The sequence below is a fragment of the Lycorma delicatula genome, chromosome 5 (genome assembly GCF_047948215.1).
Source record: "Lycorma delicatula isolate Av1 chromosome 5, ASM4794821v1, whole genome shotgun sequence".
Classification (NCBI taxonomy): domain Eukaryota; kingdom Metazoa; phylum Arthropoda; class Insecta; order Hemiptera; family Fulgoridae; genus Lycorma; species Lycorma delicatula.
In genome coordinates this window covers 5696571-5712241 of record NC_134459.1, presented here as the reverse complement: position 1 = coordinate 5712241, position 15671 = coordinate 5696571, and the positions used below count along the sequence as shown (strand labels likewise).

At 32.1% G+C, this 15671-nt stretch overlaps 1 protein-coding gene across 4 annotated transcripts in view; it reads right to left on the bottom strand.

Moving 5' to 3' along the window:
* The window catches only part of Ppn (proteoglycan-like sulfated glycoprotein papilin), a 531917-nt gene that overhangs the window by 63391 nt on the left and 452855 nt on the right, over window positions 1-15671 (bottom strand). For all 4 annotated transcript variants that reach the window (XM_075365575.1, XM_075365573.1, XM_075365571.1 and 1 more), the window contains exons 27-28: window positions 15212-15388; window positions 14701-14880 (exon numbers count right to left, since the gene is read on the bottom strand). In XM_075365575.1, coding sequence (XP_075221690.1) covers window positions 14701-14880; window positions 15212-15388 — 357 coding nt within the window. The remainder of the gene's footprint in view (window positions 1-14700; window positions 14881-15211; window positions 15389-15671) is intronic.

Below are 15671 nucleotides of genomic sequence, written 5' to 3'. Positions count from 1 at the left end.
GTAATCAGTTGGGCTGACAGAAATGATCAATTTCTGGGCCTCCTAGAATTTCTGGCTTTACCTTTGTTAGACTTACATTAGGAACATTGTATATAGTGAATAGAAATATGATTTTGTGCACCAATGGCAAAGAATGTCTGCTGTCATTATTTTGATTATGATAGACCTGATGAAATGAGTGTTTTAAAATGCTGAATATTGTTTCAACAAAGTAGCGACAGATGGAGATTATTCAAAATTGAGTAAGTATAAAAATACTTTTAAATCTTCCAAACATTTGAGGTTTTTGGAATCATCTGAGTGTATTTAAGATTTCTGGAGAAATAAATTTAAAAAAAATCCAGCATTACTTTTAATGTTCCAATGTATTATGAAAAATTAATTACTTATGCTAATATGCTAGAAAAAAGAATGGTTTTTTGTTTATTGATAGGCCGTAATAAACTCATTCCAGTTCTAAATGATGATAATCAAACGTTATAAAGCCATGTTTTGTTTATCCTTTTAAGTATCCATCTCACACTGCCATAACTAAATTAAGAAAATAGAAAATCTGAAAACTGATAGACATTAAAGAAAAGAATGTTGAATTTATTAAATAAACGATTTCAAATTTGAACTTTACATTTATAAGGTTAAAAGATATGTAGACTAATAGGAATGTAGTAAGATTTTTTTGTAAAAACAAATAGGATGAATTTTACACGGCAAAACAAAGAATACAAAAATGCTTCAACCCATCACTAAATCCAGTTTAGCAAACATCTTATTGAAGCAAGCTGCATATGCACAAACCACTTCAACAACTTGAAAAATTTTATGTATAAATAAAAATGGAAAAACACAATCATGTAAACTCACTTTATTTATCTAATATTGTTTACAAAATTGAAAAAAATGCTCTCTAAAAGATTTCATCAATACTCATTTCCCTCAAATTATTACAAATGTAATGATTCACATAGAAGTTGTGTAGATTTTCATAAAAGAAAATAATTTTTCTGACTACTGGTATGTGAATTTCAGGAAAAAAATCACACGCATTTTTATTAACAGAATATTAGAAGAACTGAAAACTTGGTATTTAGTCTTTTAATCCTTTTAGTGCAAAATATTGGACTGATATGATCTGAAAAACCACACCAAGAGTTGACATTGATTGTACATCAATAAAGTTCTCATTTTTGGCTTTGCATTCAATGACATACTTAACAAATTGCATTATGATTCCTTACATAGTTATTCAGTTGTACAGTTATTTTATCCTTTTTGTTGTTATTAATTACTTTCTTTAATAAAGTACTTAAGCTGTAAAGTGATAATTACCGTTTATAATTTATAATCATTATTCATTATAATTTTAGTTCTTATAAAGTTATTATTGGTGATGAAATTATAAATTTAGAATAAGTGATTTTTAGTTTTAACTTTTATTTAAAATGTTGGTACTAGAAATCAAATTAAAAAATTGACACCTGTATCAAAAAGATTGTTTGCAACAAATGCTAAAGCCAAGAGATCAGCATTTTGTTAAAAATAAGAAATGTAATCCAGAGAAATATTAAGTTTAAGTACTACTGAATGTGAGCTAAGGCTGTCTGGAGTATTGGAATAGGAATTATTTTTTACTTCAAATATTCCAATTAATTTTGTGAAAATTTCATGTAAAAGTACTTTAAAATTCAGAATGACTTCAGGACATATATTATTATGCTATAAAAACCCAATATACATTATTAAATAATGATGATGATGATGATGATGATGATGATGAAAATATCAAAAATATATTTAAATTATCTGTCTAGATCAAGTAATGTTTCATGGAAAAAATCCTCCATTGAAATTTTATGGAACAACTTATTATGGGACTACCAGACGAATTCCTACTATAAAATAAAAACAATTCATTTAAATTGTTGGAGGCATGAATAAGGTTTGAGTATATATCTATATTATATATTAAAGAAATGATAAACATGTCAAATTTAGAACATCCATTTTTGAATTCAATTAAAAAGGGAATTTATCCATTTCTTTTTGTTAAAAATTACAAGACAAAACATGCAAAATAACATAACTTAGCATTCTTAGAGCTTGTACAATATACGCCTAGCACAGAAAGGGTTAATTACTATTTATGTCCATACTTACTGAAATGCCCCTGAATATTTTAATAAAATTAAAACAGCCATAACAATAAAAATTACTAACAGCTTTTAAAAAAACTATTTAACAACAGATACCCCCATAGCACTAACATTAATTATAATGAACATACTTATCTTTTCCGCTGCTGAATTACCAACTTTTATTTTAATATTTATTAATTTTATTTTACCCTACACTAATTTAAACTAAAAATAAATGTCTATCAACTGATATTAAGATGATTACTTCAAAATTAAAATTAGTTTGAATGTAAATTATGAGGGGAAGTAAGAAAATAAGTTTTGATTCATACAAAGACAATAGCAAATATAAGATAGAGACTATGTAAATATTATTAGTACAGTATGTATCTTTATGAACATTAAATATTTGTGAAAAGAATAATTAATAATAAAAAGTTCTAGAATTAGAAAACTTATTTTCAGCCTTCCCCTTATATTTCAAAAGTTTAAACATTCTCTAATAATTACAGAATATAGTAGACTCACCGGCACATATGTTGGCGCAGGGACTGAAAGCCTATGTACTAGCATTTTGCATGCATTAGCCTCTGTTACAAGCAAACTAAAAACATCGTCATTTTCTATATATCTTTTGTGGTATGGTAATATATAAAATACAGGTTTCATAAACCTGCTGTAGCATATGTAATTGTTAAGTTTATTCAAAATTATATATTGATGTTGTGATCTAGGTCTACTTCCTGTTATATAGCAACTAATAATAATAGAATCACTATGAATTATGCACAACTAATGTGCTATTTTTGAAATGTTGTAAGTACAATATGTAATTTTAAGAATTTCATTTATTTATTTTTAATCTACTCTAATCATTGCTCTGTGAAGAATAATATGTCACACATAGCTTGTAATTATGTTCTAGAAGTGGTTATTGTAGAAACATTCATTGTGCGTATATTTTACTTAATGAAGTGAATAGCTGTTAATGATTTATATTTACTAATTATACTAATTTTACTAGTTATACGGAGGAAATGAATTAGAAAATGGTATTATAGAGGAAGAAAAGGAAGTTGAGGAGGATGAAATGGGAGAAACAATACTGAGATCTGAATTTAAGAGAGCATTAAAAGATTTAAATGGCAGAAAGGCTCCTGGAATAGACGGAATGCCTGTAGAATTACTGCGCAGTGCAGGTGAGGAAACGATTGATAGATTATACAAGCTGGTGTGTAATATTTATGAAAAAGGGGAAGTTTCATCAGACTTCAAAAAAAGTGTTATAGTCATGATACCAAAGAAAGCAGGGGCAGATAAATGTGAAGAATACAGAACAATTAGTTCAACTAGTCATGCATCAAAAATCTTAACTAGAATTCTATACAGAAGAATTGAGAGGAGAGTGGAAGAAGTGTTAGGAGAAGACCAATTTGGTTTCAGGAAAAGTATATGGTCAAGGGAAGCAATTTTAGGCCTCAGATTAATAGTAGAAGAAAGATTAAAGAAAAACAAACCAACATACATGGCGTTTATAGACCTAGAAAAGGCATTTGATAACGTAGACTGGAATAAAATGTTCAGCATTTTAAAAAAATTAGGGTTCAAATACAGAGATAGAAGAACAATTGCTAACATGTACAGGAACCAAACAGCAACAGTAATAATCGAAGAACATAAGAAAGAAGCCGTAATAAGAAAGGGAGTCCGACAAGAATGTACCCTATCCCCATTACTTTTTAATCTTTACATGGAACTAGCAGTTAATGATGTTAAAGAACAATTTAGATTCGGAGTAACAGTACAAGGTGAAAAGATAAAGATGCTACGATTTGCTGATGATATAGTAATTCTAGCCGAGAGTAAAAAGGATTTAGAAGAAACAATGAATGGCATGGATGAAGTCCTACGCAAGAACTATCGCATGAAAATAAACAAATACAAAACAAAAGTAATGAAATGCATTAGAAATAACAAAGATGGACCAATGAATGTGAAAATAGGAGGAGAAAAGATTATGGAGGTAGAAGAATTTTGTTATTTGGGAAGTAGAATTACTAAAGATGGACGAAGCAGGAGCGATATAAAATGCCGAATAGCACAAGCGAAATGAGCCTTCAGTCAGAAATATTATTTGTTAACATCAAAAATTAATTTAAATGTCAGGAAAAAATTTTTAAAAGTATATGTTTGGAGTGTCGCTTTATATGGAAGTGAAGCTTGGACAATCGGAGTACTGAGAAGAAAAGATTAGAAGCTTTTGAAATGAGGTGCTATAGGAGAATGTTAAAAATCAGATGGGTGGATAAAGTGACAAATGAAGAGGTATTGCGACAAATAGATGAAGAAAGAAGCATTTGGAAAAATATAGTTAAAAGAAGAGAGAGACTTATAGGCTACATACTAAGGCATCCTGGAATAGTCGCTTTAATATTGGAAGGACAGGTAGAAGGAAAAAATTGTGTAGGCAGGCCACGTTTGGAATATGTAAAAAAAAATTGTTAGGGATGTAGGATGTAGGGGGTATACTGAAATGAAACGACTAGCACTAGATAGGGAATCTTGGAGAGCTGCATCAAACCAGTCAAATGACTGAAGACAAAAAAAAAATTTACTAATTGTGTTGTTTTTATTTAAGGCTTTGTCATAAATTCAGTCATGCAAATTTTTAATATTTCAATACAGTTATTTTCATTTAAAATTTCCAAGTTAGGAGGAAAAGGTATAGTAGTTCATAGTCAGGCAATGGAAATTGTATTCAATATTTACAATTTCTTTTTACAAAACAATGTTGGAATGGAAATAGTGAGGAAAACTGAAGTGCTGAATACGGTTGTTCAAACGACAAAAATATCAAAACGAATGGTCCAAAGAATTATAGCAAAAGGAAGATCAAATGGAACTGAGAAGCCATCAGTTTGCCGAGAAAACGTGTAAATCGCCTCAGTGCTGTGTGTAATTTAGATTTGTTTAACACAGATGCTTTGAGATGTTTAATAAATAAATTTTATGTAACAGAAAAATGCATTCCTACTGTAAAGAAAATTGTGCAAAAAGCCTGAGAAAGTGAAATTATTTTCAAAGGGAGTGAAAGATCTTTAAGGAGAATATTATGTAAAGTGGAATTTAGATGGAAATATAGAAGACAACTGGAAAATACTGATAGAAAGGTGTGACATTAAAATGCAAAGAATGAAATTTCTATGACAGATTTCCCTGTTTAGCGAAGAAGGATGACCGATTGTATACACAGATGAAACCTACATTCACAATAGTTATGCGACACCAAAATCATAGGTAGACATAACAAACCTTCATGAGGGACTGAAAACACCAGTACCCAAGGGTTCACTATTAATAACTGTTCATGCCGGCTGTAATAAAGGATTCATCAACAATTCTTTACTTACATATGAGTCAAATAAGAAAGGAGATTATCACAAATAAATGGATTCAGAAAAGTACACAAAATGGTTGTGGGAGAAGTGAAATGATTTGGAGTCAACTGAAAAGACAAGTAGCTAAAAGAAATACAAATTTTAACATGTCAGATGATCTTAACTTAGCTGAAGAAGAACTTCATAAATTGTCTGAGAAGCTGAGTGGAACAATGTCTGTGACCATGTTGTCAACGATGAAAAAAAATACATTGAAGATGAATATTTATATGATCTGCACATCAACAATTTTGTGATAAACATGAATTCATAATCAGACATGAACTCTTTAGAATCTACAGATGACAGCAACATCGGAATTTGTGAGCTACAGCAATAAAGTGAGTAGAAAATATAATTATTTAAAGTACTTTAAAATAATAATATTAATTGGAATACTAAACTAGTTTTAATTACATAGCATTGTATGTACTTTTGGTTATAAATATTGTCTATACTAAACTGATAATGTTTTCAGTTGACCTAGTACCGTGCAAATGTTTGCTGAATGCTAGTAGTTTTTTGTGCCAACTTGCGTGCTGATAGTTATATAAAATTATGATATTCAAATCTCCTCTTATAGAAGCTATTATTACTGACTTTCACCTTTCCTCATCAGAATAAAAATAATAGTGATCAAAATCATTGCTTTTCAGTTAAAAAGATCACCTTTTTTTTTTTAAATATTGGCTTTTTAAAAAATGGAAAACAAATCAAAATTCTAAAAATATTCACAACAAAAAATTCTGGCTACACACAGTTAGATGTTATAGCTCTTTTTAGTATAATTTGTTTATATTTTTTGTTAGATTAATTAATATTTGTTAACATTTGAAGTTCATTACACATTAATGTTTTTTTTTTTTAGTATGACTTATTTCTTACTGAGTTAAATTTTTATTTTTTACTTTTGTCACCATATTGATGCCAGAATGTTATGAAGTTATACTTTATTAAAAGCCGCATGCTGTTTGCCCAATATAGAACTTCATACAGTTGCAGTTTTAATTTATGCTTTTGGTTTGCTTTGGTTATGCTTTTGGTTTATTAGAAAGTTAATCCTGTGTATGATTTGGTTTGCTTTGGTTTTGTTTTGAAAATATCTTGACTTTTTTATACATTATTTTTTAAGGATTGAAAACAATTCAATAAACAAGCATAAAAGAATATAGCTTTAGTGTATAAATTAATGTGATATAATTTTTTATATGGTCATCTTTGTATCTGCTATAAAAAAATTTGGATTTTTTAATCTTAAAAACCCATTATTTTATATAAATAACTTTAAAATAAAAGTCAAGTAAAGCATAATTGAATTTATTTAATATTTTCATAAATGATATAAAATTAAGGTGATGATAATAATAAATTCAATTATTTCTAATAATTTTCTGATAATGTGTGGATGCTATTCTATACTTATAAGAGATTAAACATATAATTTTATATAAATAGCTGCAAAAGATGTCAGTATCATACAATGTGTACAGAATTCAACAGAAATAATTACCAAATACTATATATTATTTTATAATCCTTAACATTTATATAAGGGAGTAATTAATTACCACAACAATTAATCATTATTACCCTATAAATATATGTTTAATAAGTAATTTTTGGGTAGAAAGAAAAACATTTGAAATTTTTCATGCTGTTATAAAAGATCATATATACAATAGATTAAACCTAGTTTTTTTTCTGAGTTATTTTATTAATTACTTGTTTAAACAATAGAAAACATGTTCATAGAAAAATAATGAAAAACACTATTTGTGCACTGTTTTACTGAAACATGTGATTTCTAAGCTCTGCAACATTGATAAGAAATTCTAAAAAATATGTCACAATATACACACTTATAAAAATAAGTGGTTACAATAACCTCATCAGAGTTCAGGTTTTTTATAAATTATTTGACTGATGTTAGGTCTAAATAACTCCATCCATAGCTAATGTATTGAAAGAATTTCTTCCCAATAATGAACAACTACACAACAAAAATTCAATTAATTGTCAATTGCACTGACTTATCTTTTCTGGTACTTCTGAGCCTGAACATATTTAATATGTTGGCCTGCTATCAAAATGCGGGTCCACTGCGTAACAACCAAACGGCCCTTGAGGAGCATCATAGTGATCTTATCCAGGCTAAATGTCATTTTATGTTGATGACTGCACAGCTCCAATATCCTGCACGCACAAGTGGCCCTGAGCTCTACCTCATTCTGTGAGCATCCTTTGACCAGCAGGAGTCTGTCGTTGGCATAAGCTACCACATGAAACCCACTGGGTAACCTCAGCCACAGAAGCTCAACCAATCATGACAGAGGACCCAACACACTTCCCTGTGTACAACCCTTACACAGTGTCTTACCAACCACATATTTGCCCTCGTGGAGCAACACATCGCGGCGATGTTTGAAATAGTTTTTTTGCAATAATTGCAACTCTCTATTCTCTTGTTCTTTTCTGCAATTGGTATATAGCAGAAGGCCACCTCAGGTTATTAAAAGCACTGGAAATATCCAGGAAAATTCACAAGATGTATTCCTCCACACTTGCTGATACCACACTCATCACATGGAGTATGGCATCCTCAGTACCTTTTCTGGGATGAAACCCATATTGGCTTTCCATCAGTAACCCATGCATAGTCAGCCTCTCATTTATATGAAAATACAGAATCTTCTCAAAGACTTTACTGATAACTGGCAGTAGCGTCCTGTAAGACTTATAAGGGCCACCACAGGCCTATAAGAAAAACTAACCAGTGGGATCCTTGTTGCCTCCTTTAAACATCAATTTAACAATCCCTTTCTTTCGACATACGGGGAAGCACCTGACAATTTATTGAACACCCATGTGATAGTTCTCACACTTACTCCCACTGAGTGAACAAGAAGTTCCATCATTATTCCATCAAAGCCTAGGGCCTTACCCCTGCCTAAACTACAAATAGCCTAACGCTCTTCCGCCTTAGCAACCTCACAGACAATGCATCTCCACGAAACAGGGCAACCTCATGCCTCACCTGCAGATGGTATGCAATCTCTGTAGCTTTGTTGCCATCAAGCAGTAAATCGATAGTAATCTGCATAAGATATCAGATATATCTGATATTATGCTATACTGGATCGAGAGAGCAGACAAGAACATTCTTTCTACATTTGTGTCCTAAAATCCTACGTTCCCAGGGATCCTTGTTTCCTTGTTCACTAACAAAGGGAATCCCTCTTAGCCGTGCAGACCTTGTGAAAATAATGAGATCTTCGATCTCTATTCTCTGAAACTAGGACTGGCTGTTGTTCCGGATCACCCTCACGCTGAGATGCTCTCTGTAAACAACAGACAGCCTATTTCAGACCTGTTAATTCCCTACTCCACCATGGTGCAAGCCTCTCTCATCCAGAACTATGGGGAATTGAATGCTCAGCAGCATCAATGAAAGCCGCTGACAACCTACCTGCCAGGTTCTCTAAACTCAATGTCTCCAGACTCTGATCAAGAATACGAAGTCTGGCCAACAGAAAATCAACAAACTTCCTCCAGTTTGCATGTCTGTGAAGAAAATGACCCTGCGGTAATGGAATGTTACATCAGTAGCGCTCACTCAAGCCATCAACAATCTCATAAACAATCAATCGATGATCACTTGAGCAATCAACCACATTCCAATCACTAACATTGGCAAGAATAAACCTACCAACAGTAACGTTGATGTTCGTTCCATCACACAACCAATGCAGATCTAAATTACCTGTGTAGGTGGGTAACTCACCAGGCATATTAAATACCTGTAAGCTATACTGGACTAAAAAGACCTCAATTAATTCACTGCCATCATAGGTGAACCCGCTTTGCCACAACAGAAACTTTGCATTAACATTTGCACCAGTAAGGACTGGACTCTTACTGGAATTCTTAGATTCTCTGGAATCTAAGAATCTAAGAATTGTAAGATAATCTAAGAACTTTATCCCAGACCTCAAGATGACAATCAGCAGGATCTCTGTACTGAAAATATGAACTTGTAACATACAGATGCAAGTTCTGAACATCTATATGAACAACAACATGATGAATATCTGAGAGCTGCTGTAAGAAGACGCAGTCTAGTTCCATTCTGCACACAACAGCTATACTATCAGAACCGCAAAAGAATTGTTTCAAATGAGAAAAACCTGGCAGATCCCCAGACGTGACATATGGATGCTGAAGAAGAACAATATCTAAACTTCTACAAAGAACAACCTCATCTACTCAATCTGTACATGTAAGCCGCTGTGCATTTAACTGACCAAATTTAATCATTTAATGCGAAAGAAGTCCTATATATGTCGACAACCCTCCTTACTACTCACAGATCCACAATCCTTACTACTCACAGAGTTCTTGGAATCATTATTTGCACACTTACACTTGCAATTCGCACAAGTAGGACTCTCTGACTTCTTGAGACACTCATCATGCTTGTGCCCCTCCTCACTGCAATGGGCACATACTGCCACCAGCTATATACAGAACTTTGTACTTTGTCCATACTGGCAGCATTTAATACAACGCTGGTAATCTAAATAATCCGTGACCTTACAAGAAGAAAAGTCAACAAACAACCTGCCTTCTGCAATGAAGCATTTCCAGAGATCAGGAATTATCTCGAACACACTGTGGTAGTACTCGACCTCGCGCCTACCTGTTTTAAACAGTAATCGACAGTTGGGTGTAAAGTCCTCCTCTGTCATCTGAGTATTCTGTTCATGTATAAGAACATCAACTCATCTTCAGATAAACGCCTATCTATATAAATTATGACCCTAGGGTGCCTCCTTCCTTTGGGGTCAACTTTCATGTTGGTTTTCTCGACTATGAGGGAGTCTAAAATGACCTTAATAGTCAGCTTGTCATCAGCAACGATGACTAATCCCTTTTTTGTTTTTCATATATTTTGAATTTTCAGGCTTGACCTCTTTTCGCAAAGGATGACCTGAAATTAGTCCTTCATCTCCTTGTCTTAGTTTTCATCTTTCTTTAAAATTTTTGAAAACGACCTCTGGTTGCTTGCGGGTTAAACTGGCCTCCCATTTTTCTCTCAATACCTCAGCATAAGGCTTATGCTGAGGCACAATAATGAGAACTGAAACTTTTTCCTTAACCACAATCTCTCTCACTTCTGCAGGCCTAGCAGCTAAAGCCTCATACCCATCAACTAGGGCTACAAAAAATGATTTAAATTACTCAATCTAGAAGAAACCACCTTTCGTGAACCCATTGAACCACTTTAAGAACTTTCTGAAGATTGCATAATCTTATCATACTGTTCGTTGAACTCTCACAAAAGTGGAGCTAAACTTATTGCACATCCAAGAACCTTACAAAACTTGTAAGTAAGTTCATGTCTTTTGGCTGGGGTAGAAACATCTGACACAACAGCCCTAGGTTCCTTCTCTCCTGAAGAGGCAGATGAATCATCAATTCGTATATCAGTTAATACCTCACCAACAGGAGTGGTTTGTTTACTGCAGCTGGACCTACCCTGATTCTTCTTTCCTGACATAATACTCACAAATCACCTAATAGCGAAAACATGAACAATAAGTAATTAAGTAAATAACGTAGTAGTTGTCCACAACCAACAAACAAACATTCAATCAGAGCCAAACAAAAACAAGCCACTCAAGACAAGGCAATGTGGCCGCAGGAAAAACACAGAAACCAATCACAATGAAGCAAGATGGCAATCATTGCTATCGTAAAAAACTATGCTCTTAATTGATAAATAGCTATTCTTAATTATATTAAATACCAATAAATAACAAATAAACAACACCAATTGAAAATTGAACACCTAGTAAAGACAACATGAAAGAAAATCCACCAAATAAGGTGAAATTCCATAAAGAACCACTACCTGAAAGCCTATGGCCCAGATAGCTTACTACTCAAGCTATAAAATAAATGAAAATGATTAATTACACTGGAGTAACTCCCTAAATATAAAAAAAAAAACAATAAAACCCTTCCTAACTAAAGGTAAACAAAACTCACAAATGAAATATAATAATTTCACACAACAAAGGTGTATGGAAGGAGCAGTGAAAAACACAACATAACTCCACCACACTGTGCGTCACAAAGATACAGATTAATAAGCTAACTAATGCTGAAATAGAGGACAAACAAACTGAAATTTAACTAGGGTGATCTTATTTTTGGTTTGGCAAATCAAAAGGATTTCATGATTTTATCAACATGTTTGTTCACTATAAATAAAAAAATTAAAACCAACTTGTTTTAAGTACAGTTTTTAATGCATTGTCCTGCCATAACTGTTTTAATAGCAGATGTATCGGACGACACACATACAGGAAACGAACATTTGAACTGGTTAGTACCGAGAGCACGGTGGCGGGAGAATGTTGTGCTGAGGATAGTACTGCTCCTCACAAGAAGTCATTTCAGTAACAATGGAGTCGTGGAACTTGCTACATCGGATGTTCATGTGTAACAGTTTTGTTAGAAGTAGAGAGTCTATTAAAGCTATGCAGCAACACTTTCAAATTAAATTAAATCTCAGTCGGCATGGAGCTGTTCTAAGTTATAACACAATCCTCAGATGGGTGAAACATTTAAGATGAACAGGAAACATCAAGAATAAGAAGCATAAAGGCCTGAGACACAGTGTAATGATACTGGTAAACATAGCAAGGGTAAGGGAAGCGCTAGTCAGAAGCCCAGGATGGTCAACTAGATGACATGCTAGTGAGTTAGCAATCAATCGTGAATCTGTTAGATAAATTTTACATGAAGAATTAAGTTTTCACCCATACAAAATTCTTATTGTGCAACAGTTAAAAGTGATTTTGCTGCATGTAAGGACTTTGCTTACAAAATGCAAGTGATTTTGGGTATGAATGAAAATTTAAGCTTAATGACGGGTGATCCTCATTTTCATCTGAACGGCATAAATAAGAAAAACCTACATTATTGAGCTTCTGAACATCTATCATTCACCAGCATCCTCTGCACTCTCAATGAGTGACAGTCCAGTGTGCTGTTGGCTCTTTAGGCATTATTGGATGGTATTTTTTTGAGAAGAATGGCATTAATGTCACTGTTAATTCAGCTCTACACACTCACGTGCTTCAATGTTCTTGGCCAGAATTACGAAGACGAAGAATCTCTATAAAAGTATGGTTCCAGCAGGATGGTGCTACAGTACACACCACAAACAATTCAATGGCAATTCTTCGACACATTTTTCCTAGACACATCACACTTTAGCAATGTTCTGTGACCTCCAAGATCTCCTGACTTACCAGTCTGTGACTACTTTTTGTGGGGGATACCTCAAAACTGTGTGTACAACCACAAACCCTGCAATTTGGACGAGTTAAAGAATGCCATAATTCAATAAATTGTTACCATTTCTCCAGAGTTGTTAGCCCACATGATCAAGGATTTCGAGAAGAGAATTGAGAACTACATTCAAAGTGATGGATGTCACCTTGACAACATTATTTTTCGTAAATAAGGTGAACATAATTACATTCAAATGGCTTGTATTGAACTTTAATTTTATGTCAATAAACATAATTTAATTTTGAAATTAACAGCTTATTTAAAAACCGTACGTTTCCCATGTGTCATCCTAATAAATAGAGTAAACTTATAGCCAATATGAAGTTTGTTATTGGAGTTAGACAAGACTCTTAAAAACTGCTATTGCTGTGAAACACCTATAATCTACCTAAAAAATACATATGCACACGTAAACAAGCATATACACACAAACAAATCTGAGGAAGACCATGTGTGAATGATAATAAACTAACAAGCTGTTGCAGCTTTGCCCGTGCTATATGGTTACTTGGGTTTTCTGTAAGTCAATCTTTTTATTTTATGCTTTTTTAATCAAGTAACTGGAGGCAGGTGCAGTCAGTCACACATAAAGTAACGATGGCAGTGGCTGTGTTAGTTCAGCCACAGAACCTCTTAAAAAAATCAAAATTAAAAAAACCTGAAAATGGTTTTTATATATTTATCTTACAGGTATTTGCAAACCCAAATCTACTGAATATCTTGTTTACTATAGTCAGGCTGGGAAAATTTACAATCATTGTTCAGAATTTGTTTTACCTTTTTTCATCCCCTTTCTAGATTGAATATCAAAAATCTAGAAATTGGGTTTATTGACATGAAGATTACACTGACCAAAAATTAGGTTGATTTCTTCATTTGTTACTGAGAAATTAAAAAAATAACAGGGTTCCAAAAAGAATTAAAAAATCCATTTTAAACCTTGAAACTTGGAATTTCAAAAAATCTAGAAATTGGATTTTAGATATTCATAATCATTCAGTTCAAACCTAACTCACACAGTGATAGACACTCACAATTCAAAATTAATTAATTCAATACATTAATGTTTGTGCTTTAACTGGCAAATCTCCTTTACTTCAAATATATATATATATATATATATATATATATATATATATATATATCAAAAAACCTTCTCAGTTGTGCCAGAAACATGGTTAAAAATTTGGTTCCGATTGTCAGGTAGTTTTTTTGGTAATCCTGAACAAAAAAAGGAAACCTTTTTCCTCTTTATAAAATAGTATAGATTGACAATCATCATTAAATAGATTTTAGACTCTGAAATCCTGTTTTTTTTTTAAATCTCTTAGGATCAGTCATAATGAATGCCAGGTAGCATTGACAAAACAAAAAGTAGAATAATAACAACTTAAATTTCATTAATCTTCTCTTTTCTTTCCCATTCTTGTCCTACTTTTATTATCTTTGGGATCAAGCAATCACATTTTTACTATTTTTCAAAGAATTTCCATAACCATTTTCATTAATGTCATAAAACTAACTTTTTAGGCATTTAAAAAAAATTCTACTGAAAACAATTTTTTTTATAAGGAATATATAGATGTTTATTCTTCTTTATTTTAAATTCTTACAAACATCAGGAGAAATGTTGTCAGGAATGAGCCTAAAAAATTAGGTTTTAGTACTATCATTACCTCAAAGAAAAAAAATTCAAATGGCCTGTATTTAACTGTTGAATTCTGTATATACAGAAAAAAGAATTCAAATAAATATATTAATATACATGCCTCGACTTCTTCCCGGTTGAAGACATTTTTGTTGACAAGCCAATTCAGTTAAGAAGTTATTTCCATTCGCTTTACAACCACCATACGTGAACTCCAAACACGTTTTCTGTTCCTTATTATAATACCATCTTGTAAAGTTTCCTTGACATATTCCCTTCTCAGCTGATTGTTCACAAGCATCTAAAGAAAAGACAGCAAAGAATTCAGTATATCATACAGAACAATTTACATATTTTATTTTCTATGATTTTATGCATATTCCCAGGTCCTTCTAGGCTCTGCTGCAGGATTTTGATGGAAAAAATGCCTTTCTTGATATTTATTTACAAGAGTTTACTATCAGTGCAGATGGATAATTATATTGGTTTACTAACTGTGGACAGTGCTAATTAACTTCAGGACTCTGATAGAAACTAGTGTGTATCAGTATTTAAAAGTGATTGTATGCAATAATTAATACAATTACTGCAACAAACATTATAATAAAATAATGGGTGAAATTAACTCTTACCTAATGTATCTGGTTTAACACATAGCTCATGGCATGCTTCACGTGTTTCAAAGTTATTATTATTTCCTAGGCATCCACCATATATAAACTGGCCGCACTGCTTTCTCTCTGTGTCATAATACCAAGTTGGGTAGTAACCTTCACATGGTCCTTCAATCTTTGGAAGGGTACAAGCCTCTGTAAATAAAAATCAAAATAACAGTTTTTTAATGTCATAAGAATTTCTACACAAGATTTTTTTAATTTTTATTAAAACAGAGATATTTACAAGAATTCTTAACTTTTCAGCTCTTATTATATCAGAGACTTTTATCTTAGAAAATAAGTAATTTACTGTTCAGTATTGCTTTGCCATTATTTTAAACAATATTATTCTGGATTATTATGTTTTTAACAAAATAATTCTGCTAATAAAAATATTATAAAACATGTAAGCAGATTAATAAAAACATTTTAGAAA